At 40.0% G+C, this 18798-nt stretch overlaps 2 protein-coding genes and 1 long non-coding RNA gene across 6 annotated transcripts in view; all 3 read right to left on the bottom strand.

The window, feature by feature from the left end:
• Positions 1-18798, bottom strand: part of LOC106583297 (uncharacterized) — a 70682-nt gene that overhangs the window by 11408 nt on the left and 40476 nt on the right. The gene's annotated exons all lie outside the window — the stretch shown is intronic.
• On the bottom strand, positions 4075-5567 carry hoxc4bb (homeobox protein HoxC4bb). Its single transcript, NM_001141668.1, has 2 exons — positions 5059-5567; positions 4075-4489 (listed from the first exon to the last, which is right to left on the bottom strand). The coding sequence occupies exons 1-2, from the start codon at positions 5495-5497 to the stop codon at positions 4098-4100; spliced, it is 831 nt and encodes a 276-aa protein (NP_001135140.1). The 5' UTR covers positions 5498-5567; the 3' UTR covers positions 4075-4097.
• On the bottom strand, positions 15421-17192 carry hoxc5 (homeobox C5). Its single transcript, NM_001139548.1, has 2 exons — positions 16685-17192; positions 15421-15715 (listed from the first exon to the last, which is right to left on the bottom strand). The coding sequence occupies exons 1-2, from the start codon at positions 17190-17192 to the stop codon at positions 15501-15503; spliced, it is 723 nt and encodes a 240-aa protein (NP_001133020.1). The 3' UTR covers positions 15421-15500.

Raw genomic sequence — 18798 nt, 5'->3', positions numbered from 1 at the left:
AGTTTGGTGCCAATACAGCCATTGGTCCATAACCCATACCACAGCGCTGAGTGGGTCTCTGCTGCACCTCTTCTCCTCCCTCTCCTCTAAAGTGTCCATCCCTGTCTCAAGTAGGGTCATGACCCTTTTCGTTGCCAGACACGAACTCACAAGTAAACATGTCATTGGGTGTTTAAATATTTATCATTGCTCGCAAACAGCAGAAAAATCCAGTGACTTGACCCTACCGCCAGAAACATGCAGTCCGCACAGCTCAATAGGCATGTTCTAGGCTCTTATCACGACAATAGTGTGTTTTCGTTGTTGGAGTTGCTGGTTACATCGAAATTCATTTTACAACCTATCAATTGTTCCTGAACACTTTTCTGACTCAGCCTTTCATTAGCAAATGCAATGATGTTAGTCATAGATATCGATTATTTTTGCCAATATGAAAATGGAATGGACGTGTATTCATCACTGACACTGATCGCTCAGAAATGTCAACGTAAACACAGTAAGTGCAGAAACCCGATGATGTAGCCTATCAATTCAATCCTGACAGACACACCTCTCTCTCTCTGTTCCGTCAAAGACACCTGGGAAGTATTAGGAGGTGATACTGTAAAACTTTTAGCCGACTGGATGGATGAACACGTGTGCTGCCTATAGGCCCATTGAAAATAGTGGATAGATTTGGTAGACTAACGCCTGTACTGAGAGGATGACACATTGAGATACATATTGAATTTTAAAAACACAATTTAAAGCTAGGCTACTAGCTGTACTATGTATCATTTAACCAAATGTAATAAAAAACGATTTGATGCTAAATATACACTGTGTACAAAACATTAGGAACACCTACTCTTTCCATAACAGACTGACCAGGTGAATCCAGGTGAAAGCTATGATCCATTATTGATGTCACCTGTTAAATCCACTTCAATCAGTGTAGATGAAGGGGAGCAGACAGGTTATAGAAGGATTTTTAAGCCTTGAGACATGGAATGTGTATGTGTGCCATTCAGAGGGTGAATGGGCAAGAACAAAGGTTCAAGTGCCTTTGAACAGGGTATGGTAGTAGGTGCCAGACGCACCGGGTTGAGTGTGTCAAGAACTGCAATGTTGCTGGGTTTTTCACGCTCAGCAGTTTCCCATGTGTATCAAGAACGGTCCACCACCCATGGACATCCAGCCAACTTGACACAACTGTGGGAAGAATTGACTCAACTTGGGCCAGAATCCCTGTGGAACGCTTTCGACACGTTGTAGAGTCCATGCCCCAACAAATGGAGGCTGTTCTGAGGGCAAAAGGGGGTGCAATACAATATTAGGAAGGTGTTCCTAATGTTTTATACACTCAGTGTATAGACCTAAAAATACACTTTAGTAATTTAGCAAACACTTTTATCGAAAGTGTCTTACAATAGCCCTTAGAAACATGTTGGTATAGATGGCTCCAGTGGGAATCGAACCCACGATGCTGACGTTGCAAGACAGGACCAATTTCTCCCCATAAACCTTGAATGTTTTATACAGGCCTATACGACATTTTTAGTGTTAAATAGCCTCAGGTGTATTACATGTTAATAATCGTAAACTAAGCTTTGTTATAGGCTATTAATTTCAGACATTACTCACGCATTTACGGTATTACGGCATAATGAGATTTTAGGCTTCATATTTGTAGTTAGAGATCACAGATAGGCTACAGCATCAGGACAATTAACCAATCACATCACACACACTCTCCACAGGTCAATTAACGTAGAACAAACATCCACAATCAAGGCAACCCCATGAAGACATACACACACGTTACAAGTCGACGTTACACGTCGAAGGAGCTTGACCGGCCATGTCAGGCCGTTGAAAAGGTCGAGCATCTCGGACTGGAATTAAGCTAATGGCACAGAAAACTTGTCCCCCGCCTGAACCCCAGTCTTTTATACCGTCCGCCTGAAAAAAAATTCAATACGATTGCCCTTTTCAGCCGCGCTATAGGGCGACAGAGTGGTAGGCTATAGAAAACAGATCACTGGGAGGCAGCGATTTTGGTATGCATACACCCTCATTTCTCACCGGTGTCCGGGAGTATAATGGCAGCCAGAACGGTGGGTGGATCTGGAGGGGTTCCACTCTCCCCGAAAGTCATGGCCAAGTGAAACTCAGAAAAGCCATGTCGCTTTGTTCTATAAGAATGAGCTGAGAGGTCCATGCTAAGATAGGAACATGTATATTAGAGGAATACTCCACTCAAAAACTGCAAAACTCATCATACTGTGACCTTTTCTGTATTTTGACAGTTCTATATCTTGAAAACTTAATTACTGACATGCAAAACATTTTGGGAATGAATCAACAGTGGACTAATAAAACAAATACCAAAATATATTGAGTGGTATTTTCCTTTAAGACTTAGAATATCAAAGCTTACAACTTCAGTCTATACGGAGATGCTCACTAGCAGTATTTGGGCCTCAGGCAATTAACGCCACAATCTGTAGACATCTAACTGCTTATTAACTTATACACATATTATAACAAAACACTTAGGATTTTGTTGTCATATAAGACTTTGTAAACCGTTTTGAAAAGTATTTTTGCTTGGAATGTCATCCCCTTGAGCACTACAGATAACCTATAGAAGATATCAAGTGCTATTTGCATGTGAAAATGGCTTGGAATACAACTCTTGCAAATTGTAGATTGAAAGTGAATCTGTAGGCTACGAAGCTGCAGTGAGTTTTATAACGCTGCTAATATCAGTCTAACCTATACATTTTAAAATCACTTTAGATTGAAGAGACATACTAGCTGGTTTGATTTGTAGTACGACTGTGTGTGCATGAATATTTTTCCTAGAATAACTAGACGAATTCAGTGTTTTCTACAATTAAAAATGTGTCTTGAAATAACATAATACAATATACACATATTTTTTAAGTTATAGCCAATTTGTTGAGGCTTTCATAGGTCTAGTTATGTTTAATATGTGCAAAACAGTTGCACATAGGCTTATGGAAATGCGCACGCAGGTCCATAACATTGTTGGTAGCCTGCTTGAAACACGTCACCTGTGCTCGTATGAATCAAACTTTGTTTGCAAACACATTCTATGGCATTAGTTTAAGTTTTATCAATGCATAATGTGCATTTCAATTTGGGGAAAACATTTTCAACCTTTTGGTGAACTCTGAAAGGGCTATTCATGTGAGATGACTCGGAAAACCCTCTGCCCCTCTTACTCATGGAAGAATGGAACTGCTCTAAGAGAAGTTATCAATCAGATATTCCGATGACATACAGGCCTAGGCCTACCACCTTAAGGGCCGAGCACTTCTTCGTTTGCAATGGGGACGCTCAAGGGTTCCCCATCTCTTACATTAATACATTTTCAAAACATGGTGTAGGTCACATGTAAATAGAATATAGGTTTTTATGCTGAATACGTAAATAAAGATGACTCAAACGTATTCTAAACTACTCGACACGGTTTTATTGAGCACTACGATTATCACAAAAACACTGAACTTATTTTGTTGCATTTTACAATGATCAATTAAAATAAATCTAAATCACAAAATGTAATCACAAAACACACTACCCTCACTGACTTTGCTTGATAAGAGGTTGTGCTGAAAAATAAATCACAACATTTCACTGATTCACATGTATTGCAAAATAAAAACTGGCTATTGATTCTGTCACCTCTGAGATGAACAGCCTAAATAAATAGATTACCCTAACATTATTTTTCAGAGAATAAATAAAACGATTGTGTTTGTATAAGTCTACTGACAGCTATGTATTCTGCCACAGGCAAATACTTTGATAATGTCTATTACTTTTCGTCAGAACAACTTACTAAAAAATAACAAAACATGATATAATAAATAAATAAACCCTGATAACCGTAATAATCCGTTGGTACAGTATCTGCAGTAATCCATGCTATATCACATGCATACTTGAATAACTGTGGACTGAGAAGAAAAACCCGTTTACGCACAAGAACACTACAGGAACAATTATATATATATAAAAAGAATATATATTTTTTAAATAAATAATCCGTTGTTTTTTCATCCTCTTTGTCAGATACTATTTTGTGTCTATAACCTTGTAATATCCTGGTCTCGTCCGACTACGGACACTCGAGAGAGTTCCTGGGAAGCTGGCACGGTGTCGGAGCCCACAGCACGCGGGAGAGTGCTGGCTGTTGTGGACGCTGTGTTGGACCCGGAGGTCGCGCTAGTGTTGGATGAGGAGGAAGATCTCACTTTCGTGTTGGGTAGCCTATGGTCTTTTTTCCACTTCATTCTTCGGTTCTGAAACCAAATTTTGATCTGGCGCTCGGAGAGAACCAGGGTGTGAGCGATCTCGATGCGTCTTCGCCGAGTTAGGTAGCGGTTATAGTGGAATTCCTTCTCCAATTCTAAGACCTGCTGGCGAGTGTAAGCAGTCCTGGACCGCTTTGCGTCTGCTCCATTGTAATTGGGATTCGCTGAGAGGTTTGTAGAGGTCAGTAGAAGAGAGGAGAAAGGGAAAGGAAAAGAAGAAGAAATAGGAGGGAAGCAAGATTGGCGTGAATTGAAATATGAAAAGAAATAGCGATGTGAATGGAGAATGAAATCACTATTATCTAATCCCCAATAAAATATTTCACAGTCAGGGACTCGACTCGTGGGCTCTACAATGGGTAGCACTTTCTCCACTGCGAGAGAGCAGCTGAATTATTTATTCTACATTATATATATATTTTTAAATCCTTAGCCCTCTTTTCCTCGCTCACTTTCTCCTCCCTCTGACACATACATAACACAAAAAGCCACATGGCAATACAACTGTCCAGACTAGTGCTTCCGCTATAAAATTTATGGCGGGTGTAATTGCCAATGCTGACTCGTAAATCCACATCATATGTGCCATTTCAAAGGGGCTGCTCTCTCAACGTACGTAGCACGAGCCGGTTATAGGCCAGGCGATATAGGTAAAATAAGGGTGAAAGAGGGGAAGAGAGAGCACGAGAGGTAGGGAGAGCGAGTAAAGAGAATAACAACACAGATTGCCTACCGATACTGACGTGGATTTTCTTCATCCATGGGTACACTACAGGCTGCTTAGCCAAGGCAGAGCTGGTGGGTTGCTCCGGGGCGGCTTGGATGCAGGCAGGCGGCGCAATCGGTGGGGTGGTAGGGGATGTGGGTAACAGTGGCAAGGGTTCACATGGAGATGTATGTGCCTTCCCCGCAAGCAGATTCCCCGAGTGTGTGAGCCCATGGCCGGTCTGGGGCTCGGGCTCGGGGATGCTTACACAGTTATACGGGCGCTCCTGGTAGGTCACTCGCGGAGGATACAACTCCTGGTGGTGATGCTGGTAGCCGGTGTCTCTCGTGCGGCTGTAGTATTCAGGGCTGTGTTCTGGGATGTAGCTATTTTGTGAATATTCCTCGCAAGGAGGAAATTTCGGATCGATGTAGCTAGAGTCCATCAAATACGAGCTCATGATCATTAATTTCTGGAGTGAAAAATAATTTTTCTACCTTTGTCGTTTTTCTGGTCCATAAAGCCCTCCTACTAGCAAGCGACCCTGTAAAGTTACTTTAACCACGTGACACAGCAGTCCAATGGCAGCTGGCGAGGTAGTTCCCGGATAAGGAACCAAACATTTATTCGAATATTTTTGTAGCCTTTGTGTGAGAGTGTTTTCTCGAGGCAAGGCCTCGGCTCTTCGACCAAGATCAGCATGAAATGACTGAATAGGGCAGAAAGTGGCGAAGATCCGTTGGAGGCTATGTGAGGAAACAGACAGGCATAGATACACACATCTCAGGCAGGGACTGAGGAGAGCAAAGGTATCGTGACATGACTCGGAAAAATATACACCAAAACAAACAGAACAAAGTAACAATTGCATAAATTGGTGTGAACTATGCGGTTAAGTACAGATAAACCACCCCATTCTTAAACCATGACAGCAGAATGCAGTCACAATCACACCCAATGGCTAACAATGATAGAAAATAACAGATATCTGAAGAAAAGGAGGATTTAGGGAAAACAGGACAACATTCTTACGATAACACACGTCTAATTAATTGGGCCGTATTGATCATTGACAAGCCAATCGTTTGTAGACCATTACGCACAGGGTCAATTCAACCATTCTAAACCAATGAGGATGATGCTACTACCAGTACAATGCTACTAATATGATAATAGAATACTTATAATGCTAATTTTCACGATATGAATAGGCCAATAATTATACTAATATGCTTAATAGGCTATTAGGCCATTACTATCCTATTGTAGGCTTGTTATGCGTTCACTACTGTAAATCGCTCTGGATAAGAGCGTCTGCTAAATGACTAAAAATGTAAAAAATTTAAAATGTTATAACAACAACAATATTGCCATTGCAATTTTTTAATCTTGTGTAAACCGAAGACTAGAATATAGCATTAGGTCGTGGTATTGGTGGTAAAATAACAAGTAGTTGGCAGCAGTATTTGCACTGGACTAGCAGTTATGGCTGTATAATGACCCTATGAGTGATAATGGCCTGGTAAATTACAGACGGAGTCCCCCTCACGATCTATATCAGAGAGACTGAGAGCTGAACCTCCAGGTTAACTGTCTACTTCCTAAATAACAGGCATCATTGCCATGTCAGTTTTTATTGGATAAAAATAAAAACGACACATAAAAGTTAGATTGGCTTATTTATTAGAACCCCCCCCCCCCCCCTTGTTGTTTGAGTTTTATTAGGCTGTAAATGCAGTAAATCAATCGCTTCAAATGATGCCCGCTCGTACGCGTGCTTTACGGTTTCCTAGATCATTCTCTCTCCAGGTTTCTATCTCGCTCCGTCTCTCCCACTCTCTCTCTTTGCGGCCCCACCTTCCCTCTCCTCCATCTTCCAAAGGTTAGACGTTTGCTTACGTCCATTGAAGCATTATCAGATGTTCTTGATGGGCTACTACGTTCTAACACAGAGGTATTGAAATCGCCCATATATTCCCGTAGAGGCGAATTTGCGGTTGTTAATTGTAAACACAAATTCGGTTCTACAGGGTGCATATAGACGACTTGAACTGCATTCCAATGCTGCAAGCTGTGATTGGAAATAACTGTTAATAAATTCCACTCAGAATAATAGGTAGGCCAATGTCATGCGGGCATATTTTAGAGATAGCACGTATTCAGCTCGTAGAAACTTTCTCACAGCCTAGCGTATAGGTTATGACGCGTCAATACACATAACACACCACATAGTGGCCTATATCTTGAAATATGTTATAGGCTATTAATGGGTGCACATGATGGTAAAGTGTTAATAATTATATAGAATTGAACATTTCTGTCATCATAGTGTCATCTAAACATGATGCACACAAAAAACCCAAACAGTTGAGACATTTCCGCAACACACTGTGAGACGCCGATAGTGTCTATTAGACCCATAAATTACTAAGCAGAGGCAAGACTTAAATCTTTCATTGCACAAAATGTATGCCTTTAGCTGAATGTCCTATGTTTGGCCTACATCTGGAATGTATAGGCTACACAAAGGAACTTCGAGAAGTAGCCAAAACACACAACAAACAAGTGAATATGCATGCGCAAAAGTCAAATGTATAATCAAATGTCATTCAACATTTCCCTGAATATAACCTTGCGGGTACCCCTTCCTAATCATAAATATTCAGTTTGGAAAAACGGAGGACACAAAGCGGCCACGTGACAGTAGAGATGAAAAATAACTTTCTATTATCCCCGAGGTATATTGTGTTTTCCATTACCATACTGACCGTTGGGTAACCCGAGTGTGGCGCGCTGAACGTACTCAATAGACTATGCCTATGCAAGAGATCAAAAGTGAACTCCCCAGAAAAAATACATTGAATATAAGCTACAATGAAAAAATATAAACCTCAAGAGCAATAACAATATTAATATGAAGAATAACAGTAATCAACATTTTCAAAAATAATTAATATGCCGTCGTCTATGTGTGTTTATTTCATATTTGATAACCTTAGTCTGCTTGATACGAATAGGCTAAGAGTCCCGTGACTATGAAGTTACTTCCTATAGGCTTATGGGGGGGAAAGACTATCGTTTTATTTCCCATCCCCCACAGTCCTCTTTCTCTCTCATCCTCTCTCGCTGAAGGCTCATTTTAATACTAGTTAGACAGCTTGACTGGTGTTTCACCTCTTGCATTTGACTCGTTCCAATAGTTCACTGCCAAGGAGCTATTGATGAAGAATCACCAATGAAATTAGTCTCCACACAAATGCCATTTAGATCTGTTACCTCGTTCAATAACTGAGTATAGGTAGAGATGGAAAAAGTAACCCCTTGAGTAAACTAGTCTTAAATCGTGTTAGATTTTTATTATGGCAAAATGACGTTCCTTGAATCTATATGGGCTTTGTTGCAATATGTACGCTACTTCAACTCAACGCATACTTTTGGAAAACATCAGCACTACTCTGTCTGCATCCTCCACAGTACCCCGGGTTTATAGGTTTTATGCGGGGCAGGGACTATACATTTATCCATTTCTCTGAAACGTGACTTGGTGGTGATACCCACTTGAAACACACTTTCAATTGATTGCAGTAATAGATCAACGACATGCCATTTTATTCAATCAAACAGACAAGGTGACTGAGCAGTCCTTCACCTGATGCCATCGCTTTCAGTGATAGAAAAAACAATAAGGTAACCAACAATGACATTCGCAGGTAATTGGCGTATTATGGATTAAAAATCCCAGGGCAAGGTTTTGGAATTTATTTTCAGTTCTCGTCAATACCGTTTGATCAAGTTGGAAGACTAAGGTACTTTCAAATTCTTCTAGTCAGGATGTTACAGCTCCCTGCAATAGTTTTCACCAAAAGTTATCTCTACAAGGCATAACCCCAGTTTGGCAATCAAATGTCATAAGATACAATCAAAATGTTTGTTGCTTATGTTAGATGTTAGGAAAAAACATAACATAGCCTCTGTCTATTCATTGCATTTTGATTAGTTTAAAAGTTCCTTCACATACACTACTTGAGATGTCTCATGTTGCCTACATTAAGGTGACCTCAGCCGTGCCCTCGCGCACTCAAATCAATTATACCCTGTGCTTGCACGAGAGTTGACCCCAAGGTCATTAGTGTGTGGCTGGCCTAGCAAGGACTGGTGTACTCCAGATCGATATTGATGACTCATCTTCAGAGATGATTCGTTTATATTGTGATCGTTTGTTAAAGCAATAAGCACATTATAATAGTGGGAATATGGTTTGAATAAATATTAGAAATAAGTATTGAAACCCAAAAAAGTGAGGCTACTATATAAACTAATACGAAGTTCCGTTAACAAGCGTTGTAAAAGTAAAAGTTGAAGGGGACAGTGATTGAATTGGGGTGCAATAGCTGAGTGAGATAGTACTTGATTTGTGCTGCTACCATGTTGTGTTCCTACCATGTTGTTGTCATGTTGTGTTTCTACCGTGCTGTGTTGTCATGTTGCTGCCTTGCTATGCTGTTGTCTTAGGTCTCTCTTTATGTAGTGTTGTGTTGTCTCTCTTGTCTTGATGTGTGTTTTGTCCTATATTTATGTGGACGAAATAAATATATATCATGGTAGGATTTTTTTTAATTGAGAGGAAGCCAGATCAGGAGAAATGTGACCCAGATGGGAGCTGTAATTTGATGCACATCATTCATTTTAAGGGGTAGTTTAAGGGGTTGTTGTTGTAAAAATGCAGTAAAGACATAATGTTATTAATACACATGTTTCAGAGTAGAAGTAATTGAGGTGGTACAACACTGATTTGAGTATCTGGTGAATTGATATGGACGTGCAACAGTATTGCAGCATTGTTAGAGGTAGCATAAAATGTAGACTATATCATAATCACAGTAATCATAAGTTTGGTGTGGGATCAGCGATGTAATAGTTTCAGAAGTGGGTTCTGTAGCCAGGCATTTGAAGTACATACAACAATGATATATACTACCTCTTAATTGTTTCCGCATTAAGATTCTCAAAATGTGGATAACAGGATTTTGTCGTAAAATGTCATTTAGTTCCCTAATGGAACGATAACTAAATAATATCCTAGTTATATGTGTTGCAAAATTTGAATCATCATATTTTCAAAGTAAATAGATACACTCTGCCTGTTTTTAATCATCAGAGTTCCCGCTTGCCTGAAATTCCACGATCTTTCTCTCCAAGTAGCGTGATAATTATTACTAAAAAAAGGCCATCCTACAGGGGAGGCATACTTTCTACTCATAGGCCTATTTCCTTCCAGTTAAAAGGTCGCTATCAAGATCCGATATCAATTTGCTTTAGCTCCCACAAATAGTCATGGAATAGCTAGGCCTACCAGATCTCATCAAACGTGACCCAACTACTACTGACGTCATGCACCACAGATACATTGTCTCAGGCCTGATGTATTATTATTAATATCATTACATAGCCTACTATTCAATCAGCATATGTTTTAGGCTTATGTTACCAGGTTATCACCTTCCAGTCAATTGATAACCCTAATTAATCAGGTACATATGAGAAAGAGAGAGCGAGAGATAAAGAAGACCAACAGTGATTATGGCCATGAAGACTGAGGCTGAGTGCTATGATCAAGTAAACATCAGGCCAGCAGTTTTTTTTGCTTACATTTTACAACACTATAGCTATCATCCCCAATATGAACACAAAGGTTACACTTCTGCGAAACCTCATAAAACACTCAACATCGCCGGTGGCCTGTAGCGGTGGCCTGTAGCGGTGGCCTGTAGCAGTGGCCTTTTTTAGACCTATTATAATATTGAATATCACAGGTGCCAGTCCAATGTTATGTTAATGAGGCCATGAGTTGCAGCAGTCTGGTTAGAGCTGTCAATCGGACGTGACGTCACGTGACCCAATCGTGACCCAATAAAACTAGGTTAAATCCTGAGCGTTACACCGGCTCTGGCTCTGACTGTATCTGTCATGTAACATTTTAATTCCAGCAATATTTAAATGCTTGTTGATATTCAATTTATTCATAAATTAGCTCTTAGGAACACGTGTCTACATTTCTTAGGCTACTGGTGAAGCCTAATCTAGGGTACTCAAGGTACAATTCACAACAAACATAAAACAAAGAATGAAACAAATCACCATTTGTGAAAACTGTCTATTGAACTAAAAGCAAGCCGCCATCTAAAGTAAAACACAAGGAAACCACGAAGCCAACACAGCTGGAACTTTTTTAAGTTAAATTCTGAGGTCCGGAAAATTTGACTTCCACAATCTGTTCCTGTGTTCAGTATAGGAGTCTCTAATGAATGAATGGGGTTCACGCGGTACTGGCAGGCATCACAGGGTTTAATGGTCCAACCTGTTGTTATCTCCGAGTCGCCTGCTCAGCCAAGTCACACCAGATCCAGTGCTGTATTCGACATTCGCCCAGGAGGAGATGCCTTTAATACCGGCCACTAGGGGTAATGGTGAGAGCTATTACCATCAAGTATGCTTGCGTCTTGCTTGGGCGTTGTGGATGGGGATGGCCGTAGGCCTACTTTGCTACTGAAGTCAATACTTAATTTGAAGTATGAAATATTTCCAAAAATTGTCAGCTGCAAAATTCACATTCACATTCAAATCATTATCATACACATTTTAAACACATTTTCAGTACAATGATATAGGCCTAATAGAATTGCAGAGCAGTCTACAGTCGACATTGTATGAGCTATTGTCTCATACCAGAAGGTGCAAATAAATTATAACTAGCCCAAATGTTGGAGTCCTGGCATTCCCCCTACAATTAAGCAACAATTGATAGCCTACAATTGCCATGCTTTCATGTTTAATTTAATTTTGTTCTATGTTCAAGTTGCCTATGTATAAATGCAGTATAAATGCTGATTGCTGAATCAAAGCTGATTGACTGCCGGATCAACAAAAACATTGCAATGTTGAAGTCTAATTATGTAATGACAACCACACACATATACACACACGTCAGGAGAACTCTGGGGGCTTCCGATATGCTACACGCTACAGTAACTGAAGGAAACGCACATAGCCTATACTGAACTGTTAACCCCCACAGCATCACATTCATATCACACGCAAGGGGCAGGTGTCTATTTCATTAAAAAGCAAGAGAAACAAGATTATTAACTTACTGCACCGTCTGGGAACAATTTTCCGGAGTCGAACGATGTGAGTGCAGAGCATTGGGGGCTAGATAATCCTCACTAAACGCCTCATACCCCTCCAACCACTCAGATAAGAGGACCCGACAGCTGCGATCCACGACAGTTAAGATTATATATGATGTAAATATATCGAGGGCTGGTTTGTCAGCTCTCCCAAACCATAAAATGTACTTTAATGACATCACGTGTTCTCTGTGAGCCACTCAGGGTCAGCGCCCTAGGGCCTTCAGCATACACAACCTCCAAAAGTTTAAAAGTAAAAAAAAAAAGACAGACGGAAACAAAAAAGTATCCAATACCAAATCAACCCTACTCCATGCGGTAAGCCTGCAACTGAAATATCCGAGAGGAATGTCAGACGCGGGACGTCCTGGGGAACTATAACCACAATAACATAGGGGTGAGTAATGTTTTTTTCATTCTCTCTCTCTCACGTGGACGCAGGGGTTTTGAAGTGTAAATAGTGTTTGGGAAATATTGCACCAAGAAGTCGCAGAGCACTGCGTAGCTAGACAAGAGTTTCCCCTCTAGTCTAGTATAATGGAAAGGCTACTTCAAAAGTGAAAGGGCATGAAGAGGGGTGGGGTGGGGTTGTCCAGCACTGTTACCTGCCTGTGTTGATACGGTGTGATGGCGGCTCCAGGAGTTCCTCTTAAGGGGATTTACTTGGTTTCATACTGCTCCCGGCCCGGTGTAGGACACATCCAATGACATCATGGAGGCAAGGCGTGTAGGTACTATTCCAGGAACGACATGGTAGTTGACCCTAAACATTTAACCAAACTAGAATTCACTTTGAACAGAGGTTTTGAAAATGATCGATGCATCGGTATCAACTTTACAAGTCACGTTTAGTGGACGTTTTCATCCAAAGTGGCTCCTTAAATGTGTGTTGTGTGGAAATTTCTGTCAGAAACATAGATATGGACAACATGTGGAAGAAGTGTTTGGACCTGTTTTGAGTACAGGTAGTCGTGTGAACTGATTATTACGGATAAATGATCGTTTCTGGTACAAGGCTACCGCTGATGGATCATTCAAAACGTCTAAAGAAAACTTTAACATTATCACTTAAGTTTGGTAGGCCTAGATATTGTGTTGAATGTTTCTGGAAATAGCCTAGGAGTGGAACGTATTTTAAAAGTACTTCAAAAGTTGAACTGCAGCTTGGGATTTTGATTAAAAGTTTACTTTTCCTTGGGAAACTGATATTCATTTCATCAACCTTGGGTGATTCATTTATTATTTTATCTAAGTGAACAGATTGGCTACATTCAGTGGAAATAGCGTTTTCTTATGTATTCAGACTCAAGAGTCGTGCTGAATGTGCATCTGTTTCGTTAAACAATTGTCGTTGTTTGAGAGGTGTTAGGGAGAGCTGTAAAGTTTTATGATGCGTCAGGGCCATAAAGTTTTACAGGCATCCGTCTGTACTGTACTGTAAATAATTACTGAGGAAGTGGAGGCTGACAGAGAACCGGGATCAAAACCTGAGACCACGTTGAGAATTGCTAAGGGCCAAAGAGTAAAAAAAACAGCCACTTCTTCTTGGAGTAATCAAACGACTACTGAATTGGCTGCACACAATTCCAGTGGGCCTATACACTTATACTTCCCCACCACAACCCGTTTTCCCCGTGACATCGTCAAAAGACAGTGGTATGAAGCACATGTTCACCCATCTTTATTTCATTATTTAAAACACAAACATTAACGAATGCCTTTCTTCTCAAGATTTCAGTCCGCTTCAAAGACAAAACTTCAGCTATCTAAACAAGGTGAGCAATGTAAAATATAGGCTCTACCATGGTGCTGACTGTTCTAGATGAATGAATAGGCCATTAAATCATTCCAGTGCATATTGTTCCAGAGGATCAACCCCCAATCTACCACTCAATAGATGAGTATTTCCACAAAGTGAAACAGGGATTTGACAAGAAAATGCGAACAGTAATATGTGAAATCGTTTTACCTACAAGGCCTTCAAAGTTTTCTTTGTGAGCAGTTATAACCATGCAGAGTATGAGAAAAGGTTGACATAACACTGTTTTCTGGCAGACGCTGGAAACGAGGGTGAGAAGGAAATTGTTTAATTGTTAGCTACTCATTGTGGACATGAGCCTCCTGCCTCATGACAACATTTTTGTGAACTCAACATCTCACCTCAGTTGGAGGCTACCTGTTCTGTGTTCTTCACTTTCAAACATTGGGCAAATGAATTTATATTTTTCCATGTTCCCAAATAATGGGACATTTGCAGGAAATGTAGGATGACCAGAACACTGGTCCATGTATTGCCCAATTCTCAGCAGAAATCCTCTATTACATGCATTTTTCGTGTTTTACCAAATATCTTCTAAATTGTTAATAATGATTTGTCACAAATGTAATGCTGAGGCAAAAAAAAACTCATCCCATGATCATACTTGGCACAATGAGTCAGATCTTAGTCAACAATCAGGCCAAATTCCCCCAAATATGAATCTCCTGCCGACTGGCAAGTTGTGTATTACAATATACCTTTCATATGAGGAAACCAATCACAGTATAAATGTTAACTACGAAATGTATAATAAGGTTTAATGTTTTATCGAAACTATTTAGATTGTACGAGTATCTCACTGTTCTCACGACACTGTTGCCAAAATCAACAATTTTACGTGGAATATTTCAAATACAATATCGTCATTGAGAATGATATAGTCCCCGCAATTGACTAAAATCTGTCTGTTACAGCTTAAGATCCCTGGTTGTTTAAACGGGCCTGATAAATAAAAAATAAAAAAACACAAACAGAACAGAAATATACAATAAGTTTGAAGAGTAGGCTAACTACAATGAATTTACCTTTCATGGTTGTGTTTAATATAAATTAATAGAAAACTCACACGGAGAAAACAATGGTGATAGTACTGTAGGAATAAGATAATATCAATAACTTTCAACTTGAAAACAATTGAAGGAAAAAGAGGGGAAGGGATGAAACGTTAAAATGATTAAAGTAACATTTTCTATAATTAATCTATTTCAAGCGTTTACATTCTCACAAGTTCTATAGGACTCTGTTGCACAAGTTCATATTCCAAGGTATAAAATAAAACAGTACAATATTCAAACAAATGACAGGTATATTACATCATCACATCCATAATCGAAGAATGTTCATTATTATCACACTGAAACATCGCATCACAAAAGTCACGGTTTGGAAACGGGTGGTGATGAGAGTCTTTGAATGTCATCTCAAACAGAAACGTTGATATCGTTTGAAAATGCCCCGCTGTTTTAGATGGACTCTTTCATTTTAAGCTTTGAGTCCTTCTTCCACTTCATTCGTCGGTTCTGGAACCAGATTTTGATCTGCCTCTCATTCAGACAGAGCGTATGCGCGATCTCGATGCGCCTACGACGCGTCAGATACCGGTTGAAATGGAACTCTTTCTCCAACTCCAGAGTTTGGTAGCGCGTGTAACTCGTCCTTGACCTTTTTCCGTCAGCCTCTGTGGTGTAATTGAGAGAAAATGTGTGACCGCACTGGAAATGTGAATATTCATATAAAAACAGAGTAAACATTATCACTTAAAATATACCTTAACTTGTCAATGGACATGCAATGACTTGTAGTTTACAAATAGATACGAATGAATAGCAAAACACAGCCTGTAAGTCACTATTCTGTGACTATATCACCATGTCAATAGATTACTTTAAAGTTTTAAAGTTACTGTATGGCCTAATGAACGTAAGGATAGCTGGATGGCTGGATGAATGATCATCAATATAGAGCTGTATGAGTTATCAAAATGTGGCCATTCGGGTTTACTCAATGAAACTACAGTGATTGTATTACTATTAGGCCTATGACTAATAATAGTATTGTAATTATAATGAAAATTGTTTTTTTAAACAATAACTAAAACAAGGGCAAGAGTCGTTACGGTTACAGAAATATCCTTTCTCCCTCTGAAGTAGCCTACTGTTGTATAACAAAAAATAACTTACCAAGGCCAGTAGCCTATATACATATTTTATTACATTAGAAACGTTCAGTTAAAGCGTATACAGTGAAATCCACAATCTCACTCTTCAGTTCAAATATCCTCAAAATAAGGATCATGTTTATCATACTACGTTGTTTTGGTTCTAAATATAGAACGCACACATTGTTTGTTGAGGGTTTGCAGAGACTTGTGTCTCCCTTATCCAATTACCCTGTCATAAATTTGGACGCAGATCGCCTCTTCGTTGTGACAGGACAGTTTTACGAGCAATTGATGCCTTTGTCATACAATTTATGACTGCGAGTTTTATTATTTACGAATACGGCCTATAAAACTCATAGAAGAAAAACTGTGAATGGACTCAAGAGGGTAAAAAAGATAGAACACATGGAGGAGAGAGGGTGAGAGGGTGAGAGGGACACTTTCCCTTCTGTATAAAATAAAGCGAAAAGAAACATCAAACTTTACCGTGACCCATGTGTAGTTTAGTCATCCAGGGATATATTTGTGGTTGCTGCTCGCTGGTTTGTGGCTGAGTCGAATGGTTTGCTAGTGTTACTGGCTGGACGGGTTGCAAAGTTCCGACTTTGATCTCTCCTGTTTGTGTCTTGCGGATGGGCATTTCGCTCAAATCGGAGTCCGTCACGGGTTTTCGACGATACAGTCCCAGATTTAAAGATCCCTGGCCGCTTGTCTGCTCGTTCATGAGGTGTCTCTGGGTAGAGTCTCCTGTGGAAGACTCTGGCCGTGGTGTAAGGTCGCCAGGATTGCCACGCAGCGCAGCGTTCATCTCTCCCATGCCAATGGAACTCGAGGACCGTGGGGACGCAAATGACCCGCGGTGATCATGCCCTCCATAACCACTGTAGCCGGACACGTTGAGTTCGGGGTTAGATCCGTAGCCATGGTTGTGCACAGCGAAAGTTGACGCATCGTGAGTTTGCTTAAACAACGAGTTGGCTACGTAAGAGCTCATTTCAAGAGAAAACGCTAAGGAAACGAAATGGAAGCATTTATACTGACTAAATTATTGCATTAAAGTTTTGACATAACGCGATAATTGTAAAATATGTACAGATAGCAATTATAACGGTGTAGTATTGTTATTGCGTTTGCGTTTGATTTGTAGCTCTTTTGAAGTTCATGGGGTTTTATCCTAAAAATGACAACGATTTATAGGTGGGGGATTTTTTTATTTTTTTATCCATTGCCCAAATATGGGACGTCTAAAAAGAATCACGTGCTCGTATCGGCCAGTCATAAATTTGGCTAGATCACATTTGGAGCTTATTAATGGCAATAGGAGAAACGCCTGATATCCGGGCATCGGGGACCCTGCTGGGGCACTGGCGGTGCAGGGCTGGACGGAAGGCGGAGAGCGTCACCTGGTGCCAGGGACGGATAAGAGCATAAAACACACAAGGGCATAGGGCACCTTCTCCTCTCTGCCACACTATGTCTTGATCTACCTGGCAACAACTACACAGTTATGCGCATCGAGGCATGCGCGCACATAGAATATTGTTATTTTGTAGGATAGAACTGCATTGATGGCCTAATCTTGCAGACCAGCTAATTGATTACCACCATAATCAACAATAGTAAAATTGCTCTATAGTTTTAAAATCAGCCGTAAAAGTGTAGCGTAGAGCAGGCAGTCGGTCTCCAAACAATACAAGGTCAATTTTCAACCTCCTTTATAATAGAATTGTCAGGCTACATAATGTCTGACCACAGCTTTACGCGCAATTGTCAGAAGTTTTTCTTTAATTGTTTTCCCACCATAAACTGCTAATAATAATAATGATAATAACAGAAGGCTAAACAATCAGTTACTATGGGATATGACTTTGGCCTTCTGTTATGCAGTCACCGTACTAGCAATACTTGAGCTTACTTTTTTGGGTCACTATACTGTAAGTTCGCCTTTTTTTCACTTTGGCTATATGTTTTATATTGAATTGTATCTGGAATTGTTTTCTAAATGGCTTGACTGATCACTAGCAACACGTTTCTCGATATGGCAGGTATGGCAGAAATCCAAATAGTCGTGCATAAGTTTGAGTAATTGTATAGCCTACAACGACTCTTAGAATGATAATGCCAACATTATGATAATGCCAACATAATAATTCTCATAAGAGTAAATGAAACCCCAAGTTCTTTTTATTGAAGTTGCATCACAGGTTTATCTGAAAAGACAAAGGCAAACAGAATGTCCTCCGTAAACAACGGTAACATCGGCTGGCAATGGTTTTAAATGGCTTGTGTGTGACTGAGAAGAAGGACTTTTAGTATTATGCTTGGTATTACGTTACATATAGGTCTACCTAATAACACGAATCACAACCTTAAACCATACAGTGAAAGATGAAATGGAAGTCTCTTCAGACTAGGAAATTAGATAGGCCTCACAGACAGTGATTTTCTATTGAATTGTGTGTGATTTGCGTTTCCTCTCCTCTCCCCATCCACATTTTCCAATATTTCTGTAGCTATTTGAAATGACTAGCCTATTCAAAGAGTTCACTGCATGGCTTTGAAAAAATGTGGGTAAATTGAATTGCTTTAACTTCTCAGTG

The sequence above is a fragment of the Salmo salar genome, chromosome 22 (genome assembly GCF_965601325.2).
Source record: "Salmo salar chromosome 22, fSalSal1, whole genome shotgun sequence".
NCBI classification, from domain to species: domain Eukaryota; kingdom Metazoa; phylum Chordata; class Actinopteri; order Salmoniformes; family Salmonidae; genus Salmo; species Salmo salar.
Note: the sequence above shows the minus strand (reverse complement) of the source record. Positions and strands in the feature narration are given on the sequence as shown.

Bases quoted from the DNA above. Each gene is read 5' to 3' on its own strand.
- hoxc4bb (NM_001141668.1), bottom strand. From the start codon at position 5,497: ATGATCATGAGCTCGTATTTGATGGACTCTAGCTACATCGATCCGAAA. The intron at 4,490-5,058 runs GTAGGCAATCTG...CAAACCTCTCAG, and splicing joins GAAAATCCACGTCAGTATCG to CGAATCCCAATTACAATGGA.
- hoxc5 (NM_001139548.1), bottom strand. From the start codon at position 17,192: ATGAGCTCTTACGTAGCCAACTCGTTGTTTAAGCAAACTCACGATGCG. The intron at 15,716-16,684 runs GTAAAGTTTGAT...ATTACACCACAG, and splicing joins TAAACTACACATGGGTCACG to AGGCTGACGGAAAAAGGTCA.